The sequence below is a fragment of the Anser cygnoides genome, chromosome 30 (genome assembly GCF_040182565.1).
Source record: "Anser cygnoides isolate HZ-2024a breed goose chromosome 30, Taihu_goose_T2T_genome, whole genome shotgun sequence".
NCBI lineage: Eukaryota > Metazoa > Chordata > Aves > Anseriformes > Anatidae > Anser > Anser cygnoides.
In genome coordinates, this window is record NC_089902.1 from 3,517,740 (window position 1) to 3,542,340 (window position 24,601).

General features: G+C 50.6%; 2 protein-coding genes across 2 annotated transcripts; one reads left to right on the forward strand and one right to left on the reverse strand.

Moving 5' to 3' along the window:
• Positions 1–670: 670 nt before the first annotated feature.
• On the reverse strand, positions 671–1,684 carry LOC136787767 (olfactory receptor 14C36-like). The gene has a single exon (XM_066985086.1). The coding sequence runs from the start codon at positions 1,682–1,684 to the stop codon at positions 743–745; it is 942 nt and encodes a 313-aa protein (XP_066841187.1). The 3' UTR covers positions 671–742.
• Positions 1,685–9,545: 7,861 nt separating this feature from the next.
• On the forward strand, positions 9,546–10,356 carry LOC136787727 (olfactory receptor 14C36-like). The gene has a single exon (XM_066985043.1). It carries the CDS (start codon positions 9,589–9,591, stop codon positions 10,354–10,356), a length of 768 nt encoding a protein of 255 aa, XP_066841144.1. The 5' UTR covers positions 9,546–9,588.
• Positions 10,357–24,601: the final 14,245 nt, after the last annotated feature.

The following is a 24,601-nucleotide window of genomic DNA, read 5'->3' on the forward strand; positions in this document are numbered from 1 at the left end:
GACTAGTTGTCGTCTGCTTGGGTAAGTGCCACCACAAATTGAGCTCTTGGTCCAGCCCTTGGTGCGTCACAGACCACCCTGGGACTTTCAGCCTGTGTCCTTCCCTCCATGAAGAAGCCCAGGAAACAGAAGAGCAGGGAGCAACCCCTTGGCTCTATTCCTGATAGCACATTTGGAAGAGGTGCCCAGGCTTCTGGGTTTCCCCTGAGCAGCCCCTCTTGTTACTGTGGTGCTAGCCCGGAGGCCAGCTGTGACCCAGGGCTGCACAGTGCCTGCTGCTGCCTGCAGCCACAGGGATGTCACTGCAGAGACAACAGGACTGTCACCAAGGTACATGAGACCTCAAGACTAACACAGATACAAGAGCACAGGAGGAACACAATGGAAGGCAAAAGAGAGCAGCAGTTGAAAGGCCACGTCCTGCTGCTGGCCATGGCCATGGCTCCAGTGAAGCAGCAGGGGCCCCGAGCCCCTCCTGCGTGCTGGGGCTGCTCCCCCAGCTCCAAAGGAGATGGGAAGAGACAGCAGCTGAGTGCAATGAGCTTCTGATGACTTCCTTATTGGGTATATCTATACAGGAAACTGGCATCTCTGGGAAAATGATTAACAAGTAGGAGGATAAAAAATATATTATTTAAATCTGAAACAATATTTTCAGAATATAATAATACAGACAAATATTAACAAAAATTGTCTTACATTTTTTTGAGGAAACATAGGAATTTTGATTTTATGCATATTATTATATGTAAATATATTGAAGAATTGTGTATTCTAGAACTGTCTTCACTGAATTCCTTAGTTCCCTGTTCCTGATGCAGTAGATGAGGGGGTTCACTGCTGGAGGCACCACCGAGTACAGAACTGCCACCACTAGGTCCAGGGATGGGGAGGAGATGGAGGGGGGCTTCAGGTAGGCAAACAGGACAGTGTAGAGAAAGAGGGAGACCATGGCCAGGTGAGGGAGGCACGTGGAAAAGGCTTTGTGCCGGCCCTGCTCAGAGGGCATCCTCAGCACTGCCCTGAAGATCTGCACATAGGACAGCACAATGAAAACAAAGCAACCAATGCCTAAACCGAAGGTGACTGCCTTAAGCCCAACTTCCCTGAGGTAGGCATCTGAGCAGGAGAGCTTGAGGATCTGGGGGATTTCACAGAAGAACTGGTCCACAACATTGCCTTGGCAGAGGGGCAGAGAAAATGTAGTGGCCGTGTGCAGGACAGCATTGAGAAAGCCACTGCCCCAGGCAGCTGCTGCCATCTGGGCACAAGCTCTGCTGCCCACGAGGCTCCCGTAGTGCAGGGGCTTGCAGATGGCAACGTAGCGGTCATAGGACATGACAGTGAGAAGGGAATACTCTGCTCCAAGCAAGAATACTAAAAAGAGGACTTGGACAGCACACTCTTGGTAGGAGATGGCCCTGGTGTCCCAGAGGGCATTGGCCATGGCTTTGGGGAGAGTGGTGGAGATGCAGCCCAGGTCGAGGAGGGCGAGGTTGAGGAGGAAGAAGTACATGGGGGTGTGGAGGCGGTGGTCGCAGGCTACGGCGGTGAGGATGAGGCCGTTGCCCAGGAGGGCAGCCAGGTAGATGCCCAGGAAGAGCCCGAAGTGCAGGAGCTGCAGCTCGCGCGTGTCTGCGAATGCCAGCAGGAGGAACTCGCTCACAGAGCTGCTGTTGGACATCTGCTTTTTTTGGGATGTGGTCCTGCACAAAGGGAAAGAATAGTAATAATGTACAACAGACTTACCAGAGGAAAATTTAATTTTCTCATTAAAAAACATCAAAAAGATTGTCCAATTGCAGGCAGTTATTTTGAAGTTCCGTTTAATGACTTCCAACTGCTTCTTAGTTTCTCTGCAAGAAGAGTACTCTTCTGTGGGCAATGGAAGAATCAGTCGTGCGCTACAGCTCAAGGTAACAACATGGTAGGAACATGGCGTAGTCTCAGATTCACTTCACTCCTGATATAGAAGAGGTTTCCCCAGTTTTGCTCCTAGTTCATCGAAGAGCAGACGTGTGGAGATATATTTATTTATTTGTTTGTTTGATTTGTCCTCTTTGTTCAGCTGCCCCACCACACCTGAGGAGTGTTTCTAAGGCATAAATCCTGGGCGTTCTGCTGCACTCCAAGTGAAACCCTGTAAGTCCTCACAGTCACAGATACTGCCTTGTTAGAGCAGAGTGCCCTTCAGAGAGGAGAGGCAGTCAGTCCATCAGTCCTGGTCTCAGCTGCCCTGTGTTGGCAGGTCTTTGAGCTCCAGGATAGTTCTCCTCCTATGTTCCTAGAGTTGTAGAATCATAGAATATCCTGACTTGGAAGGGTTCCACAATGATCATCAAATCCCACCCCTGAATCTGTACAAGAACACCCAAAAATCAGTCCGTACACCTCAGGGGGTTGCCCAAATGTTTCTTGAATTCTGACAGCCTCAGCACTGTGAACACTTCCCTGGGGTAGCTGTTCCAGTGCCTACAGAACCTGGACACTGCTGAGAGCAGAAGAAGCCAGGCTCCAAGTGCCCATCTCCAGACCCCTCACCCTGTCCCCGTACTGCCCTTCCCCCAAGCACCCCGAGGGCTCACTCCATGGGCACGTGAAACCCCCATCCCCAGGCAGCCTGGGAACAAGACCAGCAGCAGCACGGCCAGGTGGAGAAGCCAGGAGGAATGGCAGCATCTACCTCATATTGGAGAAACAGAGAGATCTATCCTCTAAGATGTAATCCACCATGAGCTGTGTTGGCTTCAGAAAAACTCTTTGGAAATCCCATTTACATGCTTCTGCTGCCAGAGACTCACAATGCCAAGAGCCTGCAGATCTGTCCTGCCACACGCTGCCCTCTGTTGCTGTGCTCCTCACTGCCTCCAAGCCCTCTCTCCTTCTCTCCTGTCCCCGTGCCAGCTGCGGTCAGAGCCCCCAGCCCTGCTACGCTGTGCACAGGAGCTGCTCCTGGGCACAGCTGTCTCTCTGCACCACGGCCCTCTTGCCACGAGCTCTCTCTGTCCCACGAGCCCGGCCCAGCTCAGCACCAGACGCCCAGCCCAAGGCATTGGAGTCCCCACTCGGGGGGCTTTGGAGAGGAGCCCACGAACCTCAGGCACTGAGAGACAATTGAAGATATCTCTCAACAAGTCCAAGTCAGAGGCAAGTTTCCTGCAGTGTCCCCCTGAGGGCCAGCACTGACACAGCCTCCCTTGGAGCTCGTTAGAGCAGAGCATTGGAGGCGGTGAGGGCAAGGAGACAAAGGCAGTGTGAAGGTGGCTCTGATGTGCAGGAAAACTGGATGTGTTTCAGCAAGCACAAGGGCCAGGCCTTGACCCCCAGACCCTGCGAAGGGAGATCCTTTCCCTTCACACACTGCTCAGGGCTCTTCCTGGGGCAGGAGGAGATGGGGATGTGCATGGGCAAGTGCAGGAGAATGGTACGAGCCCTGCCTGGTTCATGGCTGGGGGCGAGGAGGCAATGAGGCCCTGGTGCTTTACCGATAAGCTGTCTCCTCCTCGGCCTCAGTGGCAGAGACAACAGCCAGAGCCATGGACACAAAGCCCTGGGTCCTGTTGGGACTTTCTGCCTTGGTAGAACCCTTGATCCTCTCCACACCAGGCTGTTCAAAGGACTCCCAGACCTGTACCTCTTTTCCTGCTGGCTCTAGACCCTTGTCCATGTGGTATCTCACAGGATCTGAGCTGAGTCTGATAACTCAGATCTTCTTGGTGGCCATGCTCCTCGTAAGGCAGCTCTGTAGGAAGCTGGCCCGGTTCCTGGTGAGCAGGCACCACTGCTCGTATGGCATCCCTCGTGGTGCCCAGGCCCTCCTCCTCCTGGGCACTGCTCACTCAGCAGGGTCCCAGTCTGCCCTGATGTGTGCGGTTCCTCTTCCTCTGCTGCAGGACTGGGCTCTTCTCCTTGTAAAGGTCAAGAGGTTTCTGTAGGCAAAATCCTGCAGTTTCTCAAGGTTCCCCTGGACAGATGCTGCATTCTGTCAGCTTTTCTTGTCTGCAGGGAAACAGTTCAACCTTCCTGTGATTGTGCTATCTCTGACAAGCAGCATCAGGAGCTGCAGGGAAGTTTGGATAATACAGGAGTAACCAGCTGAATGGAATCGCAGCACAGAGTCACAGAAGGGCCGGGGACAGAAGGCTGCCAGGTTCCACGTCTTCTGTGCGTCTTTCTCATTCATGTTGTCAGTTTGTCTTGAGCTGTGTCCTGAATGTTATGGGGCTGTGCAGGTAAAAATTAGAAGGGCCAAAGCCCTGCTAGAGCTCATTCCATCTATTGCTGTCAAAGACAAGAAAAAAAAAAAAAAAGATGTTTATATAAATATTTTAATAAAGGAGGATTACGGATATTCGTCATCCTTTACTGAATGTGGGGGAAACCTGGTGACAAGAGATGAGGTAAAGGCTGAGGCACTTAATCTCTTCTTTGCCTCAGGCTTTGGCAGCAAGACCAATTTTTCCCGTGGACTTTTCTTCTTCCTCATGGCCCGTGCTAATTTTCCTAAGTGAATTCTGTGGCACTTTTTTCTCTCCTGCTCTTTCCTACTACCAAAGAAAGCTCCATCAGGGTGGAAACCACTCCTGAAGCAGGCATCCCAACCCATCAGGCTCCTTGCGGCCTGTCAGCCAAGCAGACAGAAGTCACCTCAGCAGCATCTCCCAAGGCCTGGGCCTGCTGCTGGCCTTGCAGCTTCTTGGCTAGACACAGCCAAGCCTTGTGCCTCCTGCTGTCCAGTCCTGGCCTCAAGCAGAAGGGACAGGACAAGCCCTGTGCGGGCCTTCTTTCTGTCTGGGTCCTCCTGGGGATGGAGGCAGAGGGGATCCCACAGGCAGCATGCCAAGCAGGGGCCTTCTGCTGGCCTAGCAGGGCCACTGGCAGATGTCAGCCCCAAAGTGCACATCCCAGGGAGAAGCCAAGGCTGACCTGCCACCTCCAGACACAAGGGACCTCACAGTCCCTTTGCGTGACATGTTCCTGCTGCTGCCCTATCAGCTGCAGAGACAGAAGTGACCTCCCAGTCACTGCCCCAGTCCCATTCCTCCTGCTGGGGCAGGAGATCCTGAGGCAGAGCTGAGCTCAGCAGAGCATTCCCACCCATCTCCTCCTCGTGGCCCACAAGTGGATCAGATCCATGGCCCCTCTGAATGCCATGTGACTGCACAGCGACCTCGCAGTTCCTGCCGTGCCCCAAGGGGCCAAGCACCCAAAGTTAAGCTTTAGGAGAGGGTCTGAAGGTTCGGAGGTTAATGCACAGGAACGAGGGCTTTGGTCAGTGTTTACGTTTGGGATTAGGGACCAGGGCTCACCTTTCTGGGTTAGAGTTTAAGCAAAGGTTTTGTGGGCAGGTTTGATGTTCTGCTTGGGGTGTCATGTCTGTCATTAGGGGATGGGCAGGCTTTCTGGTTTAGGGTTTTGTTTAGGTTTTTGTTTGTTGTTTAACCCTAGAAGTCTAGGGTTAAATAGAGCAATTACAAGCTAGTGTTAAGGACAGGGATCAAGGTAAGCAAGAGAATAAATGTAAGGGAAAGAGGCTATGGGCTGAGTTTTGGCTTCAGTGCATACTTTGAGGTCAGGCATAAGAGGAGTGGATTTGTGTCAGGGTGTGGGGTAGCATTTCGATTTATGAATTAAGGTTACTGCTTGAAACTGGGGAAGGGCCTCATATGACTGTTTTAAGTCACTGTTACAGCAGCATCAGCATAACCTGAACCCTCTTACCTCTAGAAATTCCTTAATTTCTTCTGGCCAAGCCCCTATTCCCTCACCCAAATCTCACATCTCTCCTGTCCATGCTTCTGCTGACCTCCCCATATCAGTTGTCTTCTAAGGGGCAGCTATCTGATGGCACTCGTGATCTCACAGTTCATGATCTCTGTCTCACCTCTGTTGGCTCCCACATTCCTGAGACAGAAGTGGCGTTGTAGTCAGGAGGGCAAAGGCACAAAGGTCTGTAGGAGCACCCTGCACAAGGTGCCCAACAGCTCTGCACCACCACCACAGTGAGCTTCCTGCTTACGTGTTTTGGTTCGGGAATGGCTTCTGTGGATCCAGGGTAACGTTTCCCAGGCCATCGTGCAGGCCTCAGATTCCCCCCATGGCATCTGGGAGGCAGTGGCCACCTCTGTGTAGAAAGCTGCAAGCAGCCCTGAGGGATGACTTCAGGCAAAAGTTGGACTCTCTGACATGACAACCAGAGGAGCTGCTCTGCAGAGCAAGGGGTCGTGCAGAGGGAGGGCTGTGCTGGGCAGGTGGGGAGGCAGACCCACCTCATGGTGTTTAGCGATATGCACTGCTGGGCAAAAACAAAGCCATCAGTGTGTGATAATCATTCTTCTCATGCTAAATGCAAAACACAGCATCATACCAGCTACTAGGAGGAAAATTAACTCAATCCTAGCCAACTCCAGGACACCCACAGACTAAGGGCATGATATCTCTGCGTGTATATCAAAAGAGAAAAGGTGCTGGTGATTAATTAGAAAGTACTGGAGCTGAGCACGATGCAGATGGTGTGGAATATGGGGTGGATATTGTCCTCGTTTTGGCTGGGATAGAATTAATTTTCTTCCTATTAGCTGGTATGGTGCAGTGTTTTGTACATGGGACACAGTTCCAGACAAAATAACAGCATGCATGAGAAGGAAGAAGAGAAAAAGTGGAATCTGGCAGCCTTCTATCCCGTACCCTTAAATGAGTTTGTGCTGTAATTCCATTCAACTGGTTACTGCAGTATTGTCCAAACTGTCCTGCAAATTCCTGCTGCTGTTGCCTTGTGAGGGACGGCATAATCAGGGTGAGTTATCTGCCTGCAGATATTAACAGATGACAGAATGCAGCATCTGTCCAGGGGAACCTTGAGAAACTGCAGGATTTGGCCTACAGAAACCTCTTGACCTTTACAAGGAGAAGAGCCCAGTCCTGCAGCAGAGGAAGAGGAACCGCACACATCAGGGCAGACTGGGACCCTGCTGAGTGAGCAGTGCCCAGGAGGAGGAGGGCCTGGGCACCACGAGGGATGCCATACGAGCAGTGGTGCTGCTCCCCAGGAACCAGGCCAGCTTCCTACAGAGCTGCCTTACGAGGAGCATGGCCACCAAGAAGATCTGAGTTATCAGACTCAGCTCAGATCCAGTGTGACACCACACGGAAAAGGGTCTGCAGCCAGCAAGAAAACAGGTACAGGTCTGGAAGTCCCTAGGACAGCCTAGTGTGGAGAGCAGCAAGGGCTGTGACAAGGCTGAGAGTCCCAACAGGACCCAGGTCTTTGTGTCCATGGCTCTGGCTGTTGTCTCTGCCACTGAGGCCTAGGAGGAGACAGCTTATCGGTAAAGCACCAGGGCCTCATTGCCTCCTCGCCCCCACCCATGAACCAGGCAGGGCTCGTACCATTCTCCTGCACTTGGCCATGCACATCCCCATCTCCTCCTGCCCCACAAAGAGCCCTGAGCAGTGTGTGAAGGGAAAGGATCTCCCTTCGCAGGGGCTGAGGGTCAAGGCCTGACCCTTCTACGTGGTGAAACACATCCAGCTTTTCTACATATCAGTGTGCCTTGATGTTGTCTTTCTCTATTTGTCCTCACTGCCTCCAATGCTCTGCTCTAACGAGCTCCAAGGGAGGCTGTGTCAGTGCTGGCCCTCAGGGGGACACTGCAGGAAACTTGCCTCTGACTTGGACTCCTTGAGAGATGTCTTCAATTGTCTCCCAGTGCCTGAGGTTCGTGGGCTCCTCTCCAAAGCCCCCCGAGGGGGGACTCCAATGCCTTGGGCTGGGCGTCCGGTGCTGAGCTGGGCCGGGCTCCTGGGACAGAGAGAGCTCGTGGCAAGAGGGCCGTGGTGCAGAGAGACAGCTGTGCCCAGGAGCAGCTCCTGTGCACAGCGCAGCAGGGCTGGGGGCTCTGACCGCAGCTGGCACGGGGACAGGAGAGAAGGAGAGAGGGCTTGGAGGCAGTGAGGAGCGCAGCAACAGAGGGCAGCGTGTGGCAGGACAGATGTGCACGCTCTTGGCACTGTGAGTCTCTGGCTGCAGGGCCATGCAGGTGGGGTTGCCAGAGGGGTCTTCTACAGCTGGCACATCCGATGCCTGACAGCATCTGTCGGGATGGGTCTCACTGTTTCTCCAGCAAAGTGTAGTAGATGCTTTAGAGAATGTCATTTATAAGGGGGCATTTCAAGAGGAAGACTTAGCATCAGTTTATGTGAGCTTTTTTGGATTCTGTGCTTTCAGATTCATGCAGTGGAGGGGAATCTGAGTGAATCTGAGCACAGAGCTTCTGGGTTAGGGTCTGTGAGCATGAACAGGGAGGAGACGTAGGGACACAGAAGCGGCTCCCAGGAAGAACACGGGCAGGCAGCAGGGACATGGGCAGGCGGTGAGAGGGAGCTGCTGCCAGAAATGCTGTGCGAGGGAGGGCTCAGGCACCTCCCTGCCATCCCCTGCAGGGCAGGCGCCTTCCCGGGGACACCCCCTGCTCTCCTGTGCCACCAGCACAGCCTCTGCCCTCAAGCCCCCGCTGTCCCCAGCAGGAGCTGCCTCCTCTGCAGGCAGAGCTGCAGCACAGGAGGGTGTGCTGAGTGTCCGTCTGTCCCTCCCTGGCCTTACCTCCCCTGGCAGCAGCACGCTGCCATTCCTCCTGGCTTCTCCACCTGGCCGTGCTGCTGCTGCTCTTGTTCCCAGGCTGCCTGGGGATGGGGGTTTCACCTGCCCATGGAGTGAGCCCTCGGGGTGCTTGGGGGAAGGGGAGTATGGGGACAGTGTGAGGGGTCTGGAGATGGGCACTTGGAGCCTGGATTCTTCTGCTCTCAGCAGTTTTTCAGGTGCACTTCTGAGTGCAACTGTCTTGTAGATCAAAGAAACGCCAGCAGAGGGCAGCTGATTGCAGGACTGATGGACTTAGGGCCTTAAAACTCTAAAGGACTCTTGGCTGTAAGGGTACAGTCCCTTTGTCTCTGAGGATTCACAGGGTCTTACTTGGAGTGCAGGAGAGATGCCTGGACTTCTGACTTAAAAGCAGCCTTCACGTGTCTTGGGGCAGCTAGAATAAAAAATACAAAATGAAAATAAAAAATCCCAACAGCACTCCTCAGCAGTTGGTTTGAATATGAGCCAAACTGGGGCAAAAGTCTTTGGTATTAGGAGTAAAGTAAAGCTGAGATGACACCAAATTCCTCTTTATGTCTGGCTGTAGGACAGGACTGTCTCTTTCATTGCCCACAGCAAAGTCTCCTGCTCCCAGGGACACCCTAAGGCAGGACCAAGTACAACTCAGGAAAGGGACCTGCCATATGCCTCCCTGGATGTGGACAATCATTTGGGGAGATTTAAATGAGAAATGGTATGAGTTTCCCCCAGGTAAGTTGGTTGTACATTATTACTGTCTTTCTATTCTTTGAGCAGAACCTAATGCCTCTAAACAGCAGATGTCCAACATCAGCTCCATCACCGAGTTCCTCCTGCTGGCATTCGCAGACACGCGGGAGCTGCAGCTCCCGCACTTCGGGCTCTTCCTGGGCATCTACCTGGCTGCCCTCCTGGGCAACGGCCTCATCCTCACCGCCGTAGCCTGCGACCACCGCCTCCACACCCCCATGTACTTCTTCCTCCTCAACCTCGCCCTCCTCGACCTGGGATCCATCTCCACCACTCTCCCCAAAGCCATGGCCAATGCCCTCTGGGACACCAGGGCCATCTCCTGTCAAGGATGTGCCGCACAGGTCTTTTTCTTTCTCTTCTTTATATCAGCAGAATATTATACTCTTACTGTCATGTCCTACGACCGCTACGTTGCCATCTGCAAGCCCCTGCACTACGGGAGCCTCGTGGGCAGCAGAGCTTGTGCCCAGATGGCAGCAGCTGCCTGGGGCAGTGGCTTTCTCAATGCTGTCCTGCACACGGCCACTACCTTTTCCCTGCCCCTCTGCCAAGGCAATGCTGTGGACCAATTCTTCTGTGAAATCCCCCAGATCCTCAAGCTCTCCTGCTCAGACGCCTACCTCAGGGAAGTTGGGGCACTTGTGTTTAGTGTTTCTTTAGGATGTGGTTGTTTTGTTTTCATTGTGCTGTCCTATGTGCAGATCTTCAGGGCTGTGCTGAGGATGCCCTCTGAGAAGGGCAGGCACAAAGCCTTTTCCACGTGCCTCCCTCACCTGGCCGTGGTCTCTATGACTGTTAGCACTGGCTTGTTTGCCTACCTGAAGCCCCGCTCCATCTCTTGCCCATCCATGGACCTGGTGGTGTCATTTCTGTACTCGGTGGTGCCTCCAGCACTGAACCCCCTCATCTACAGCATGAGGAACCAGGAGCTTAAAGATGCAGTGAGGAAACTATTTCTATACAGTCTTCTTCATCATCAATAATGACTTAATTACTGTGATTATTATCATACCATTTTTGTCATTATACTTATTATCAAAATATAATATTAGAAATAATCCTAAGAGGACTACCGGGTTATTTGGGAAAATGAGATAATGATTTCGTTAAGTCTATTTTTATTAATATTTTAACAACATTTTATATTGATAGAAATAATGTTATTCTTATCCTTCTACATAACAAGTTTTAAAATTATTTTTAACCAGTCATATAATCATAGAATCATTGCATGGCCTGGGCTGGAAAGGACCTCAAAGATCATCTAGTTCCAACCCCCCTACCATGGGCAGTGACACCTCCCAGGAGATCATGGTTGCTCAGGACTTCATCTAACTTGCTCTTGAAGACCAGCAGGGATGGGGCATCCAATACCTCTGTGGAAAACCTGTTCCAGTGCCTCACTATCCTCTGAGTGAAAAATTTCCTGCTAATATTTAATAGGAATTTCCCCTTTCTTTTAATTTAAAACCATTCCCCCTTGTCCTATCATTATCTACCTGAGTAGAGTCCTTCTCCATCCCTTTTATAAGGCTCTTTAAGTCTGCAACGACATCACCTTGGAGCTTTCTTTTCTGGTAGGCTGAACAGCCCCAACATTCTCAGCCTTTCTTCATAGGAGAGGTGCTCCAGCCCTCTGATCATCTTTGTGGCCTCCCTTTGGACCCACTTTAACAGCCCACACCCTTCTTGTGCTGGGGGCTCCAGACCTGGACGCAGGACTCCAAGTGGGGCCTCACAAGGGCAGAGCAGAGGGGGACAATCACCTGCCTCCACCTGCTGCCCACTCCTCTTGATGCAGCCCAGGATGCACTTGGCCTTCTGGGCTACAAGCACACACTGCTGGCTCATGTTGAGCATTTCATCCAGCAGAACCCCCAAGTTCTCTGCAGGGCTGCTCTCAATGAGTTCTTCTCCCAGCCTATCCCCATGTTTGGGATTTCCCCGGCCCAGGTGCAGCACCTTGCACTTGAACTTTCTGAACGACTTCTTGACGCTCCTTAGGTTAACGTGAGCCCATTTCTCAAACCTGTCCAGGTCCCCTTGGATGGCATCCCTTCCTCTGTTGCATCAACTACACCACTCAGCTTGGTGTCATCTGCACTCAGGGCCGCTGTCTATGTTGACGAAGATATTAAACAGTACTAGTCCGAGGATAGACCCCTGAGGGACACCACTCATCACCAGCCTCCACTTGGACATAGAGCCATTGACGACCACTCTCTGGGTATGACCTTCAAGCCAACTCCTTATCCACTCAATGGTCCACCCATCAAATGCGTCTCTCTCCAATTTGGAGACCAGGATGCCATTTCTGACCGTGTCAAAGGTCTTACAGAAGTCCAAGTAGATGACATCGGTCGGTCTTTGCTTGTCGTCTGATGTGGTCACTCCATTGTAGAAAGCCACCAGATTGGTCCGGCATGACTTACCCTTTGGTGAAGCCATGCTGGCTCTCTTGGATCACATCTTTCTCTTGCATGTGCCTGACACTGATTCCAGGAGGATCTTTTCCATGATCTTGCCAGGCATTGAGGTGAGGCTCACAGTTCTGGAGTTCCTTGGGTCCTCCTTTCTACCGTTAATCAAAAGGCGAGTGATATTTTCCTTTTTCAGGTCACCAGGGACTTCACCCGACTGCCAGGACTCTTCAAATAGGATGGAGAGAGGCTTGGCAACTACATCAGCCAGTTCCCTCAGGACCTGGGGTGCAAGTCATCAGGCCCCATAGACTTGTACTTGTTTAGTTTCATCAGGTGGTCTCGAACCTGCTCTTCACTTCCAGCAGGTGGGACTTTGACCCCCAGCCTCCATCTGTGGGTTCAGGGAAATGAAAGACTTGGGAAGCCTGACTGGCAGGGAAGACTGAGGAGAAGACATTGCTGAGTCCCTCAGCCTTCTCCATGTCTGTCATTACCAGTTCACCCTTCTCATCCATCGGAGGGGGTAAACTCTCCTTGCCCTTTCTTTTCTGAGCCATGTATCTATAGAATCTCTTCCTTTTGTTCTTTGCATTCCCTCCCAAGCTCAGTTCCATCCATGCCTTGGATTTCCTTATCCCATCCCTGCACATCCGAAAAAAAACCATGCGTGAGGGCCTGGGAGAAGAAACCCTGGACCATAGAAGCCATTCTGGAAACAAAACTTGTAGGTAGGAAGTGCAGTTTTGTGGAGGTGCAGAGCTGATGGGCACATTGTGCAGGATGACCTTTGTGCCCTTTTCCCTCCTGACTACAATGCCACTTCCTTCTCAAGACTAGAGTAGCCAACAGAGGTGAGACAGATAGTCTGGGATCAAGAATGTAATCAGAATGCTGATCCCAATAAGTCAGGAGCAGCCTGGGCAAGAGAGATGTGAGATTTTGGGGTGGGAAGAAGAGCTTGGCCAGAAGAAAATTATGATTTTGTAGAGGTAAGAGGGGTCATGTAATGTAGATGCTGCAGTAACACTGACTTAAAACAGCCATGTATGGCCCTTACCTTACTTGAACCAGGAATTTTAATCCCTAAACCTAAATGGTACTACAACACTCTCAAAGGAATCCGTTTTCTCGCTTGCTAACCCTGATCCCTTTCCTTAACACTAACATTAAAATGGTTTATTTAACCCTAGACTTCTTGGCAGACCTAAAAACCCTAAGCCACAGAGCTTGTCCATACCTTAACCGCAGACCTGACACCACAAGGTGAGCACCAAAGACTCCCACTAAAACTTTGCTTCATCTCTAACCCAGAAAGTGAAAAACAGGTGCCTAGGGGGCTAGAGAGAGCTCAGCTCTACCTCAGGATCTCCTGCCCCTGCAGGAGGAATGTGACTGTGGCAGTGACTGTGAGATCACTTCCTCACTGTGATTTGTGCTATTAGAGTGTAGTTGTCAAACATGTTGTCCTTTAACCTGGAAGTTGCTCAGCACCACACAGCAGTTAGCTCACACCAACCCCCCAAATGCTTACGTGTTGAGATAAGGGCAGTTTAATGGACCGAAAGGGAAGAGAAATAATAACAGTAGCTTTTATGATGATGATGATGATTATTATTATTATCATTGTTGTTGTTGTTTTATTATTATTATTATTATCATTGTTGTTGTTGTTGTTATGTACAAAGCAAGTTATGCACAGTGCAATTGCTCATTACTTACTGATGTCCAGCCTGTGCACAACTGGTAGAACGTTGTGGTAACCAGCTGCACCTGCTCTTCTTTGACCTTCAACAACTCCACAAACGAAAGGCTCCTCCCAGAGACTGGGCAAGGTAGATGTCCTGGTTCCAGTTAGGACAGAGTTAATTTTCCTCATAGTAGCTGGTAGGGTGCTATGTTTTGGATTAGGATGAGAAGAGCGCTGATAACATGCTGATGTTTTAATTGTTGCAGAGCAGTGTTTACACCAGGGCAAGGACTTTTCGGCTTCTCGCTCTGTCCTGCCAGCGAGCAGGCTGGGGGTGCAGCAGGAGCTGGGAGGGGACAGACCCAGGACAGCTGACCCCAACTGGCCACAGGGGTATTCCATACCATCTGGCGTCATGCTAAACAATATATAGGGGTGGCTGGCCGGGGTGGGGGGCCGGCTGCTCGGGGATAAGCTGGGCATCGGTCAGGGGGTTGTGAGCAATTGCATTGTGCATCACTTGTTTCTTACACATTATTATTGTTAATACTATTATCATTATCACTATTATTATTATTATTGTTATTATTATACTCCTGTCTTAATAAACTGTCTTTATCTCAACTCACCGGCTTCACTTTCCCATTTCTCTCCCCCATCCCAGAGAGGGAGGGGGGAGGGTGAGCGAACGGCTGTGTGGTGTTTAGCTGCCAGCCGGGTTAAACCACAACAGCCCTTTTGGCGCCCAACGTGGGGCTCGAAGAGTTGAGATATCGACAAGTTTGTCCAGAGTGTGTTAAACTAGAATTGGTATAAGTATTGGACCTGCTTAATAGTTGCTAGTCACGATGTTGATTGCCTTAATCTCCAGTCTGCTGTGCCTGTTTTCCAAATTGAGTTTTATGGCGCGTTACTTTCTGTATGTGCTCCCTGTTGCACTGTTTATCCTTTCCGGGCCCTGGTTTAAGATTGTTATGGTACTGTGCGGTGTAACAATGGCTTATGAAATGATGAAATATCTGGTCACGACTCTAACCTGGTATTTGTACTCAGCACTGACGTCGACTCTATAATTTGGAACCCATATCTCGGAAACTATTAGCAATTACACCTATTGCCTGTTTTCATTAGGGAGCCAATCTGTGAAGGGGACAGGGGAAGACATGTTTCCCTACTTGTTCACTCTCCCTTTCTCCTTCACCACCCTCTTATCCCCCAAGCTAGTTACGGTGGTTCTCCGAGATGTTGAATATCCTTGGGATACTCAGACCAGCCTGCTCTTGTTGTTATGTCTCCTGAATGCGCTTCAGGTTTTGTTGAGGGTTAAACAACTACTTAGGAATCTCATCCGGAGATCTGTCTTGAGGCGGGATAGTTGCGAGTGGCAGGGAGTGTGGGAGGATATGGGCAGGTTTCTAGAGCAGTGGGCACCTCCAGTGTTTTGGACATTCACCCCTGAACAACTGCAAAATCCTAAAAAGCTGGCAGAATGCTTGAAAAAAAGGTGTCATGACTCTGGCAGTTCCAAAGTGACACAAATCACTGTAGCGTGCTGGGGTCTGGCTTGTGCCTATCGAGCTGCAATTGATGCTACTAGCAACCTAGCTCCAGCTCCTGCAGCTGCTCCAGCTCCTGCAGCCACTCCAGCTCCTGCAGTTGCCCCAGCTCCAGCTCCTGCAGCCGCTCCAGTTCCAGCTCCTGCAGCCGCTCCAGCTCCAGCCCCTGCAGCCGCTCCAGCTCCTGCAGCCGCTCCCACTCCTGTGTCTGGGTCAGAGAAACGAGCTGTAGCAGTGCAAGTTGACCCCGCAGAGGGTATTCCAACCCCTGTGGCAGACCCTGTGGCTGGGTTAGAGAAACGAGCTGTAGCAGTGCAAGTTGCCCCTGTAGGCAAGGTGAAAAAATGGTATAGAGGCTCAGGTCGTTTAGAACGCAGACAGTCTTCTGCTAAGTCTGGGCCTAGTGAAGACGAGGCTGGGCCATCCAAGGTGCAGGAGACTGAAGATGAGGATGGGGATGTCGAAAAATCAACAGTAACTACCCGGACTCTATACCAGCGTGAGCTACGAGATGTGCGAAAAGATTTTGGTCGCTGTATAGGCGAGCAGCTTGTCACCTGGCTGCTCCGGTGCTGGGACACGGGAGCCAATTATGTGGAATTAGAGGGCAAGGAAGCCAGGCGGCTGGGATCCCTTGCTAGGGATGCATGCATTGACAAAGCAATTGGAGATGGAGCACGATCTCGCAGCCTCTGGAGGCGTCTCCTGTCAGCTGTGCAGGAAAGGTATCCCTTCAAGGAAGAACTTGTATGTCTACCAGGCAAATGGACCACCATGGAGAAGGGAATTCAGTACCTGAGGGAATTGGCCGTACGGGAAGTAATTTATAAGGACCTAGACGACGCACAAACATCCGCAGATCCAGATGCAATCCGGTGTACACTACCCATGTGGTGGAAGTTTGTACAGAGTGCACCATCATCATATGCCAGCTCATTGGCAATACTAGCCTGGAAAGAGGATCAGGAACCCACAGAGAATGAAGTGACTAAAATACTCCGGCAGTACAAAGGAAATCTCTCCTCTTCCCTACAGGCCTGTGTCTCGGCTGTGGAGAAACTCTCTGAAGAGGTCCACCAACTTAAAGAGAATTTATCTTCCCCTCCACCTGAACGAACCAGTGTCCACCAGCTAAAAGAGAATGCTTTGGAGAAACTTTCTGAAAAGATCCACCAACTTGAAGAAAGATTATTTTCCTCCCCACCTGTACAAACCAGTGTCTCAGCTATTAGGGGTAAACGTTCATCTATGCAAGGAAGACAATGTGGTGGGCACACACACCGCGCCACCCTGTGGTTTTACCTACGTGACCATGGAGAGGACATGAGAAAATGGGATGGAAAATCTACTGCGACCCTAGAGGCACGGGTACGTGAATTGCAAAGGAAAACAATTGGGAAAAAGGAGTTCTCTGAAGAGTTTGCTGCTCCAACTTCCAGCAGGCAGTCCTTTAAACACAGAAACGAAGATTCTGACCAGGACTAGAGGGGCCCTGCCTCCAGCCAGGGGGAGGAAAGGGACAATCGAGTTTATTGGACTGTGTGGATTCGATGGCCTGGCACGTCAGACGCACAGAAGTATAAAGCTTTGGTAGACACTGGTGCACAATGTACTCTAATGCCATCAAGCTATAAAGGGCCAGAGCCCATCTGTATTTATGGTGTGACGGGGGGATCCCAGCAGTTAACTGTACTGGAGGCTGAAGTGAGTCTAACCGGGAATGAGTGGCAAAAGCACCGTATTGTGACTGGCCCGGATGCTCCGTGCATCCTTGGCATAGACTATCTTAGAAGAGGATATTTCAAGGACCCAAAAGGGTTCCGCTGGGCTTTTGGCATAGCTGCTTTGGAGACAGAGGACATTAAACAGTTGTCTACCTTGCCTGGTCTCTCAGAGGACCCTTCTGTTGTGGGGTTGCTGAGGGTTGAAGAACAGCAAGTGCCGATCGCTACCACAACTGTGCACCGGCGGCAATATCGCACCAACCTGGACTCCCTGATTCCCATCCATAAGCTAATTCGTCAACTGGAGAGCCAAGGAGTGATCAGCAAGACTCATTCACCTTTTAATAGTCCCATATGGCCAGTGCGAAAGTCTCATGGTGAGTGGAGACTAACAGTGGACTATCGTGGCCTGAACGAAGTCACGCCACCACTGAGTGCTGCAGTGCCGGACATGCTAGAACTCCAGTATGAACTGGAGTCAAAGGCAGCCAGGTGGTATGCCACAATTGATATTGCTAATGCATTTTTCTCCATCCCTCTAGCAGCACAGTGCAGGCCACAGTTTGCTTTCACTTGGAGGGGAGTCCAATATACTTGGAATCGGCTGCCCCAGGGGTGGAAACACAGCCCTACCATTTGCCATGGACTGATCCAGTCTGCGCTGGAGCAGGGGGAAGCTCCTGAACACCTGCAGTACATCGATGACATCATTGTGTGGGGTGACACTGCAGAGGAAGTTTTCGAGAAAGGGAAGAAAATAGTCCAAATCCTTCTGAAGGCCGGTTTTGCCATAAAACAAAATAAAGTTAAAGGACCTGCACGAGAGATCCAGTTTTTAGGAATAAAATGGCAAGATGGACGTCGTCAAATCCCAATGGATGTGATCAACAAAATAACAGCTATGTCTCCACCAACTAGCAAAAAAGAAACACAAACTTTCCTAGGTGTCGTGGGGTTTTGGAGAATGCATATTCCAAATTACAGTCTGATTGTAAATCCTCTCTACCAAGTAACCCGTAAGAAGAATGCTTTTGAATGGGGCCCTGAGCAACGACAAGCCTTTGAACAAATTAAGCAGGAAATAGTTCATGCAGTAGCCCTCGGGCCAGTCCGAACAGGACCAGATGTAAAGAATGTGCTCTACACTGCAACCGGGGAGAATGGTCCCACCTGGAGCCTCTGGCAGAAAGAACCGGGGGAAACTCGAGGTCGACCCCTGGGGTTTTGGAGTCGGGGATACAGAGGATCTGAAGCCCGCTATACTCCAGCCGAAAAGGAGATATTGGCAGCATATGAAGGAGTTCGATCTGCTTCGGAAGTGGTCGGTACTGAAGCGCAGCTCCTGCTGGCACCCCGACTGCCGGTACTAGGCTGGATGTTCAAAGGAAGGGTCCCCTCTACGCATCATGCAACTGATGCTACATGGAGCAAGTGGGTTGCACTGATTACTCAGCGAGCTCGAATAGGAAACCCCAGTCGCCCAGGAATCTTGGAGGTGATTATGGACTGGCCAGAAGGCAAATACTTTGGGATATCATCAGAGGAGGAGGTGGTCCGTGCTGAAGAAGCCCCACTGTACAACAAGCTACCGGAAAATGAGAAGAAATATGCCTTGTTCACTGACGGGTCCTGTCGTATTGTGGGAAAGCATCGGAGATGGAAAGCTGCTGTATGGAGTCCTACACGACGAGTTGCAGAAGCTGCTGAGGGAGAAGGTGAATCGAGTCAGTTGGCAGAAGTGAAAGCCATTCAGCTGACTTTAGATATTGCTGAACGAGAAAAGTGGCCAGTTCTCTATCTCTGTACTGATTCATGGATGGTAGCAAATGCCCTGTGGGGGTGGTTACAGCAATGGAAGCAGAACAACTGGCAGCGCAGGGGCAAGCCCATCTGGGCTGCGGCATTGTGGCAAGATATTGCTGCCCGGGTAGAGAACCTGGTTGTAAAGGTACGCCATGTAGATGCTCATGTGCCCAAGAATCGGGCTACTGAAGAACATCAAAACAACCAGCAGGTGGATCAGGCTGCTAAGATTGAAGTGGCTCAGGTGGACCTGGACTGGCAACATAAAGGTGAATTATTTATAGCCCGATGGGCCCATGACACCTCAGGCCATCAAGGTAGAGATGCAACATACAGATGGGCTCGTGATCGAGGGGTGGACCTGACCATGGACACTATAGCACAGGTTATTCATAATTGTGAAACATGTGCTGCAATCAAGCAAGCCAAACGGTCCAAGCCTCTTTGGTATGGAGGACGATGGCTGAAATATAAATATGGAGAGGCCTGGCAGATTGATTACATCACACTCCCTCAAACCCGCAACGGCAAGCGCCATGTACTTACAATGGTGGAAGCAACCACCGGATGGCTGGAAACATATCCTGTGCCCCATGCCACCGCCCGGAACACTCTCCTGGGCCTTGAAAAGCAAGTCCTATGGCGACATGGCACCCCAGAGAGAATTGAGTCAGACAACGGGACTCATTTCCGAAACAACCTTATAGACACTTGGGCCAAAGAACATGGTATTGAGTGGGTGTATCACATGCCCTATCATGCACCAGCCTCTGGAAAAGTTGAACGATACAATGGACTGTTGAAGACTACACTGAAAGCAATGGGTGCTGGGACATTCCAAAATTGGGATACACATTTGGCAAAGGCCACCTGGTTCGTCAATACGAGGGGATCTGCCAGCTGAGCTGGACCTGCCCAATCAAACCTGTTACGCACTGTAGAAGGGGATAAAGTTCCTGTAGTGCACGTAAGAAACATGTTGGGTAAAACAGTCTGGGCTACTCCTGCCTCAGGAAAAGGCAAACCCATTCGTGGAATTGCTTTTGCTCAGGGACCTGGATGCACTTGGTGGGTAATGCAAAAGAATGGGGAGGTCCGGTGTGTACCTCAAGGGGATTTGATACTGGGTGAGAATAGCCCATGAGTTGAATTGTAGTATCTTAATTATTATATAATACTGTATGTCATCACTACCATGATTGCTATATATCATAGATGAAAATGGTGATTAATTAGAATGTATTGGACAGAGTGTAACCTGAGCATGACATAAATGGTATGGAATAAGGGGTGGATATCTGTCCTGGTTCCAGTTAGGACAGAGTTAATTTTCCTCCTAGTAGCTGGTAGGGTGCTACATTTTGGATTAGGATGAGAAGAGCGCTGATAACATGCTGATGTTTTAATTGTTGCAGAGCAGTGTTTACACCAGGCCAAGGACTTTTCAGCTTCTCGCTCTGTCCTGCCAGCGAGCAGGCTGGGGGTGCAGCAGGAGCTGGGAGGGGACAGACCCAGGACAGCTGACCCAAACTGGCCAAAGGGGTATTCCATACCATCTGGCGTCATGCTGAACAATATATAGGGGTGGCTGGCCGGGGTGGGGCGTCGGCTGCTCGGGGATAGGCTGGGCATCGGTCAGCGGGTGGTGAGCAATTGCATTGTGCATCACTTGTTTTCTTACACATTATTATTATTAATACTATTACCATTATCACTATTATTATTATTATTGTTATTATTATATTCCTGTCTTAATAAACTGTCTTTATCTCAACTCACCGGCTTCACTTTCCCGTTTCTCTCCCCCATCCCAGAGAGGGAGGGGGGAGGGTGAGCGAACGGCTGTGTGGTGTTTAGCTGCCAGCTGGGTTAAACCACAACACATGGATTAATATTAACACAATTATTTTAAATTTCCTGTTAATCAGTGGAAAATAGATCATGTACAGTCATACTTTTGGGAAGGTAAACTTCACTGGAGACAACAAAATTAGGAACTTGAACTTTGTTTTATTTTATTTTGAAAATAGCATCATGATTTCCTGTTGGTTTTACATACGAAAAACCCTGCTCTTCCTACATAACAGGGCTCCAAAGGAGTAACACTAGACCAATATCTATGGGAAAATGATGCTCCAAACTGAAATGCAACAAAGTTCAGCCTTTAAAATGAGGAAAGATATCTATTAGATGCTCTTTGAAATCTCCCTCCTTAACTACACCATGAAAGCTCTCCAATTAGCTGCACAAGTCTTGAAGACGTGAAGAAAATCATGGGAGAGATATGGTTGCTTAGGACTTTCTCTGTTTTAATGAGTTCCGTGGTGTATTTTGGTGCTGAGTCAATGAAACTTGGGTACTGAGAGGAGAATGATGCAACTGCTTGAGAAAGTAAAGTCAGAAGGAAAAGTTGAAGTGACTTGGAGTATTAATGGGCCCCACTGAGGGCTCTTACTAACAAAGCCTCCCCAGGGACTTGTTAGGGCAGATAATTGGAGGCCATGATTCCAGACAGGCAAAGCGCTGTGCTGAGAAAAGTCTTGGTTGGTTTTGGTGAAGCAGAAGGGCCAAGGCCTGACTCCAGCCACTGGGAGGGGAGATCCTGCACCCCCCCGTCTGGCTCAGGGCTCTTCTTGGGGTCTGTATGATGTGGTGGGCAGTGTGATGCCACGAGAAGAACTTCATTATGACACCTCCCCACCCCTGCACAGGGTATCAAGGAAGCAGTGAGGCCCCATTGCAATGACTCTATCTCATCTCCTCAGAAGCTCTAGGCAAAGGAACAAAAACGTCAGGGCTGTTGGGGCCTTCCCTTATTGTCAGCACCCTCTGCCTTCTCCTCTGCAGGCTTTCCTATGCTGTTCCACACTGTGCCCTATTTCCTTGAAGTCTGCAGACACTCATCTCTGTCCACAACCTTGCTCTCATCCCAGCATTTCCATCATTTCACCAATATCTCGTCAACAGTCACCAGGTGTTCCTTGAAAAACAAAGCTAGAGTCTGATTTTTGGGTGACCTCTGACACCACAGCACTACCCTTTGAGGGACATTTCTTCCTCCTTGTGGCCAGTGCCAACCTTTCAAGGTGCATTTTGTGGCAGTTTTTTCTCTCCTGCTCATTTCTACTACCAAAAAAAACTCCATCAGGGTGGAAACCACTCCTGAAGGAGGCATCCCAACCCATCAGGCTCCTTACGGCCTGTCAGCCAAGCACACAGAAGTCACCTCAGCAGCATCTTCCAAGGCCTGGGCCTGCTGCTGGCCTTGCAGCTTCTTGGCTAGACACAGCCAAGCCTTGGGCCTCCTGCTGTCCAGTCCTGGCCTCAAGCAGAAGGGACAGGACAAGCCCTCTGCGGGCCTTCTTTGTGTCTGGGTCCTCCTGGGGATGGAGGCAGAGGGGATCCCACAGTCGGCATGCCAAGCAGGGGCATTCTGCTGGCCTAGCAGGGCCACTGGCAGATGTCGGCCCCAAAGTGCACATCCCAGGGAGAAGCCAAGGCTGACCTGCCACCTCCAGACACAAGGGACCTCACAGTCCCTTTGCGTGACACGTTCCTGCTGCTGCCCTATCGCCTGCAGAGACAGAAGTGACCTCCCAGTCACTGCCCCAGTCACATTCCTCCTGTTAGTGTTGGGGAGAATCGAATGGATGTTTTATTAATGTCTCTTAGGTGATGGGTCATACAGTATAATTAAGCATTGCCAAATGTACTTACATTATCAATTAATTTATGTATACTGGGAAGTTTAGGGAGTATATTATCAAATACTGGGAAACTTAGGGAGTATACTGAACAGTCAAATGAATCTTTGAAGGGGAACCCTGGGAGGGAACAGGTACAACCTGACCTTGGATAAGGGCCTGGAAGTGCTGAAATGAGTTGAAGCAGAACCAAGGAGCGGAGGGAGCATGCGTCGAGTGAGAAAGGTGAAAAGTTTAGCAGAGAGGAAGACTCCTTACTTCATCTGGACGACCACCTGGACGACCACCAGAGAGCACCACGCATGTGCAAATGGGAGGAGAGCTAATTAGAATGGAATGCGAGGCTGATGTTGCAACCTGTAATGAATATGTATGCCTTACGTAATGTTGAATGTATAAATAATGGCTGGGAAGTAACGGGACTTGAAGCCAGATTTGGGCACCTGCCCCGGCTTACAGCGCTGAATAAAGCACCTTCATATAATCACTTGGTGGTTATGTGGTTGCTACGCTAACACTCCTGCTGGGGCAGGAGATCCTGAGGCAGAGCTGAGCTCAGCAGAGCATTCCCACCCATCTCCTCCTTGTGGCCCACAAGCTGATCAGATCCATGGCCCCTCACACTCATTTCTGAATGCCATGTGACTGCACAGCAACCTCACTGTTCCTGCCCTGCTCCAAGGGGCCAAGCACCTTAAGTTAAGGGTTAGGAGAGGGGTTGAAGGTGACGATGTTAATGTACAGGAAGACAGGTTTCGGATGTTAGCTGTTCATGTATGGCATTAGGGACTACCGCGAACCTTTCCGGGTGAGAGGTTAAGCAAATATTGAGTGGGAGGGTTTGGTGTTGGGCTTGGGGTGTCAGGTCTGTGGTTAGGGTATGGGCAAGCTCTTTGGTTTAGTGTTTTATTTAGGTCTGCAAGAATACTAGAGTTTATTAGAGCATTTAAATGCTAGTGTTAAGGGCAGGGATCAGGGTGAGCAATAGAGTAAAGGTAATGTAAATGACATTATGGACTAATTTTGGCTTCAATGGATATTGTGGTCAAAACTTAGAGCAGTGGATTCCTGTCAGGGTGTGGAGTGACATTTAGATTTAGGAATTAATATTACAGGTTAAAATAGGTTAAGGGCCTCACATGACTGCTTTAAGTCAGCTTTATGGTGGGATCGACATTACCTGAGCATCCTTACCTCTCCAAAATCATTAGCTTCTGCTGGCCAAGATCTTCTTCCCTCCCCCAAATCTCACATCTCCTGGCCAGGCTTCCCCTGACTTCCCCATATCAGTCATCTTCTCAGGGGCAGCTTTCTGATGGCTCTCATGAACAGATACGTGAGTATCTGTCTTCCCTCTGTTGGCTACTCTGCTCCTGAGAAAGAATCAGCTCCCAAGCCAGCATGGAGAAGGACACAAAGGCTGTAGGAGCACCCTGCACAATGTGCCCAGCAGCTCTGCACCACCACAAAAGCAGCCCTGAAAGATGAGTTCAGGCAAATGCTGAAACCTCTGACATGACAACCCGTATTCATGACCTCTTCCACTATGGGGGCTACCATCTACTTAGGAAGAGAGGATCTCACAAACTGTATGCAGAGCAGACGCATCTGGTGGCCTATCATGGAGACCAGCAGATGTGAGCCTAAAGGCACAGATCCCAGCCAGGAGCCAAGGGATGACCTGTCAGCTGCTTCAGAAAAAAGTCACCTCACAGGCCACTTAACAGCCATTAGCTTCCTCCTGGACTTGGAGCTTCTGAGGCACCACTGAGCTCATAATACCACACCTACAAAACACCCCCTTTTTGGCCCAGAATCTGCCCAGGTAGAAGTGATCTGGTTGTGATCCTTCCAGCCCATGGCACAGCTCCTGGGCTCCCAGCCTCTCTGACACACAGGAGCCAGTGCCGTGCCGGTTCTGGGAGGTGCTAGGGCAGGAGGGACCTTGCAGTCAAATCACTCGCCAGACTCCTTGGCTGGGGCTGCTGCGTGCCCTGGGGCTGCAGAGCTCTCCTCTGCCTGCTCACAGCAGACTGAGCCCTTGAGCTGTGGTCAGTCCACCTTGGAGGAGATCCCCCCTTAGGAGGGAAGTGCTGCAGCGCAGGCCGGCTGTGCCACTGCCGTGCCCACTGCCTGTCCCTGCCTGCAGTCCCAGCACAGCCCCACAGCAGCACTGGCACCAAGCTACAGGAGCAGCCGGGCCTGACCCCACCAGCAGGGCTCAGCACCAGAGGGGGGCAGTGGCAAGAGAGCAGCTCGGCATGCCCCAAGCGCTGGTGCTCCCTGCCCGTGCTGCTGGGATGGGACTCTTTTCCTCTGCAGCCCTGCACA

Coding starts and splice junctions, on each gene's coding strand:
- LOC136787767 (XM_066985086.1), bottom strand. CDS start 1,684: ATGTCCAACAGCAGCTCTGTGAGCGAGTTCCTCCTGCTGGCATTCGCA.
- LOC136787727 (XM_066985043.1), top strand. CDS start 9,589: ATGTACTTCTTCCTCCTCAACCTCGCCCTCCTCGACCTGGGATCCATC.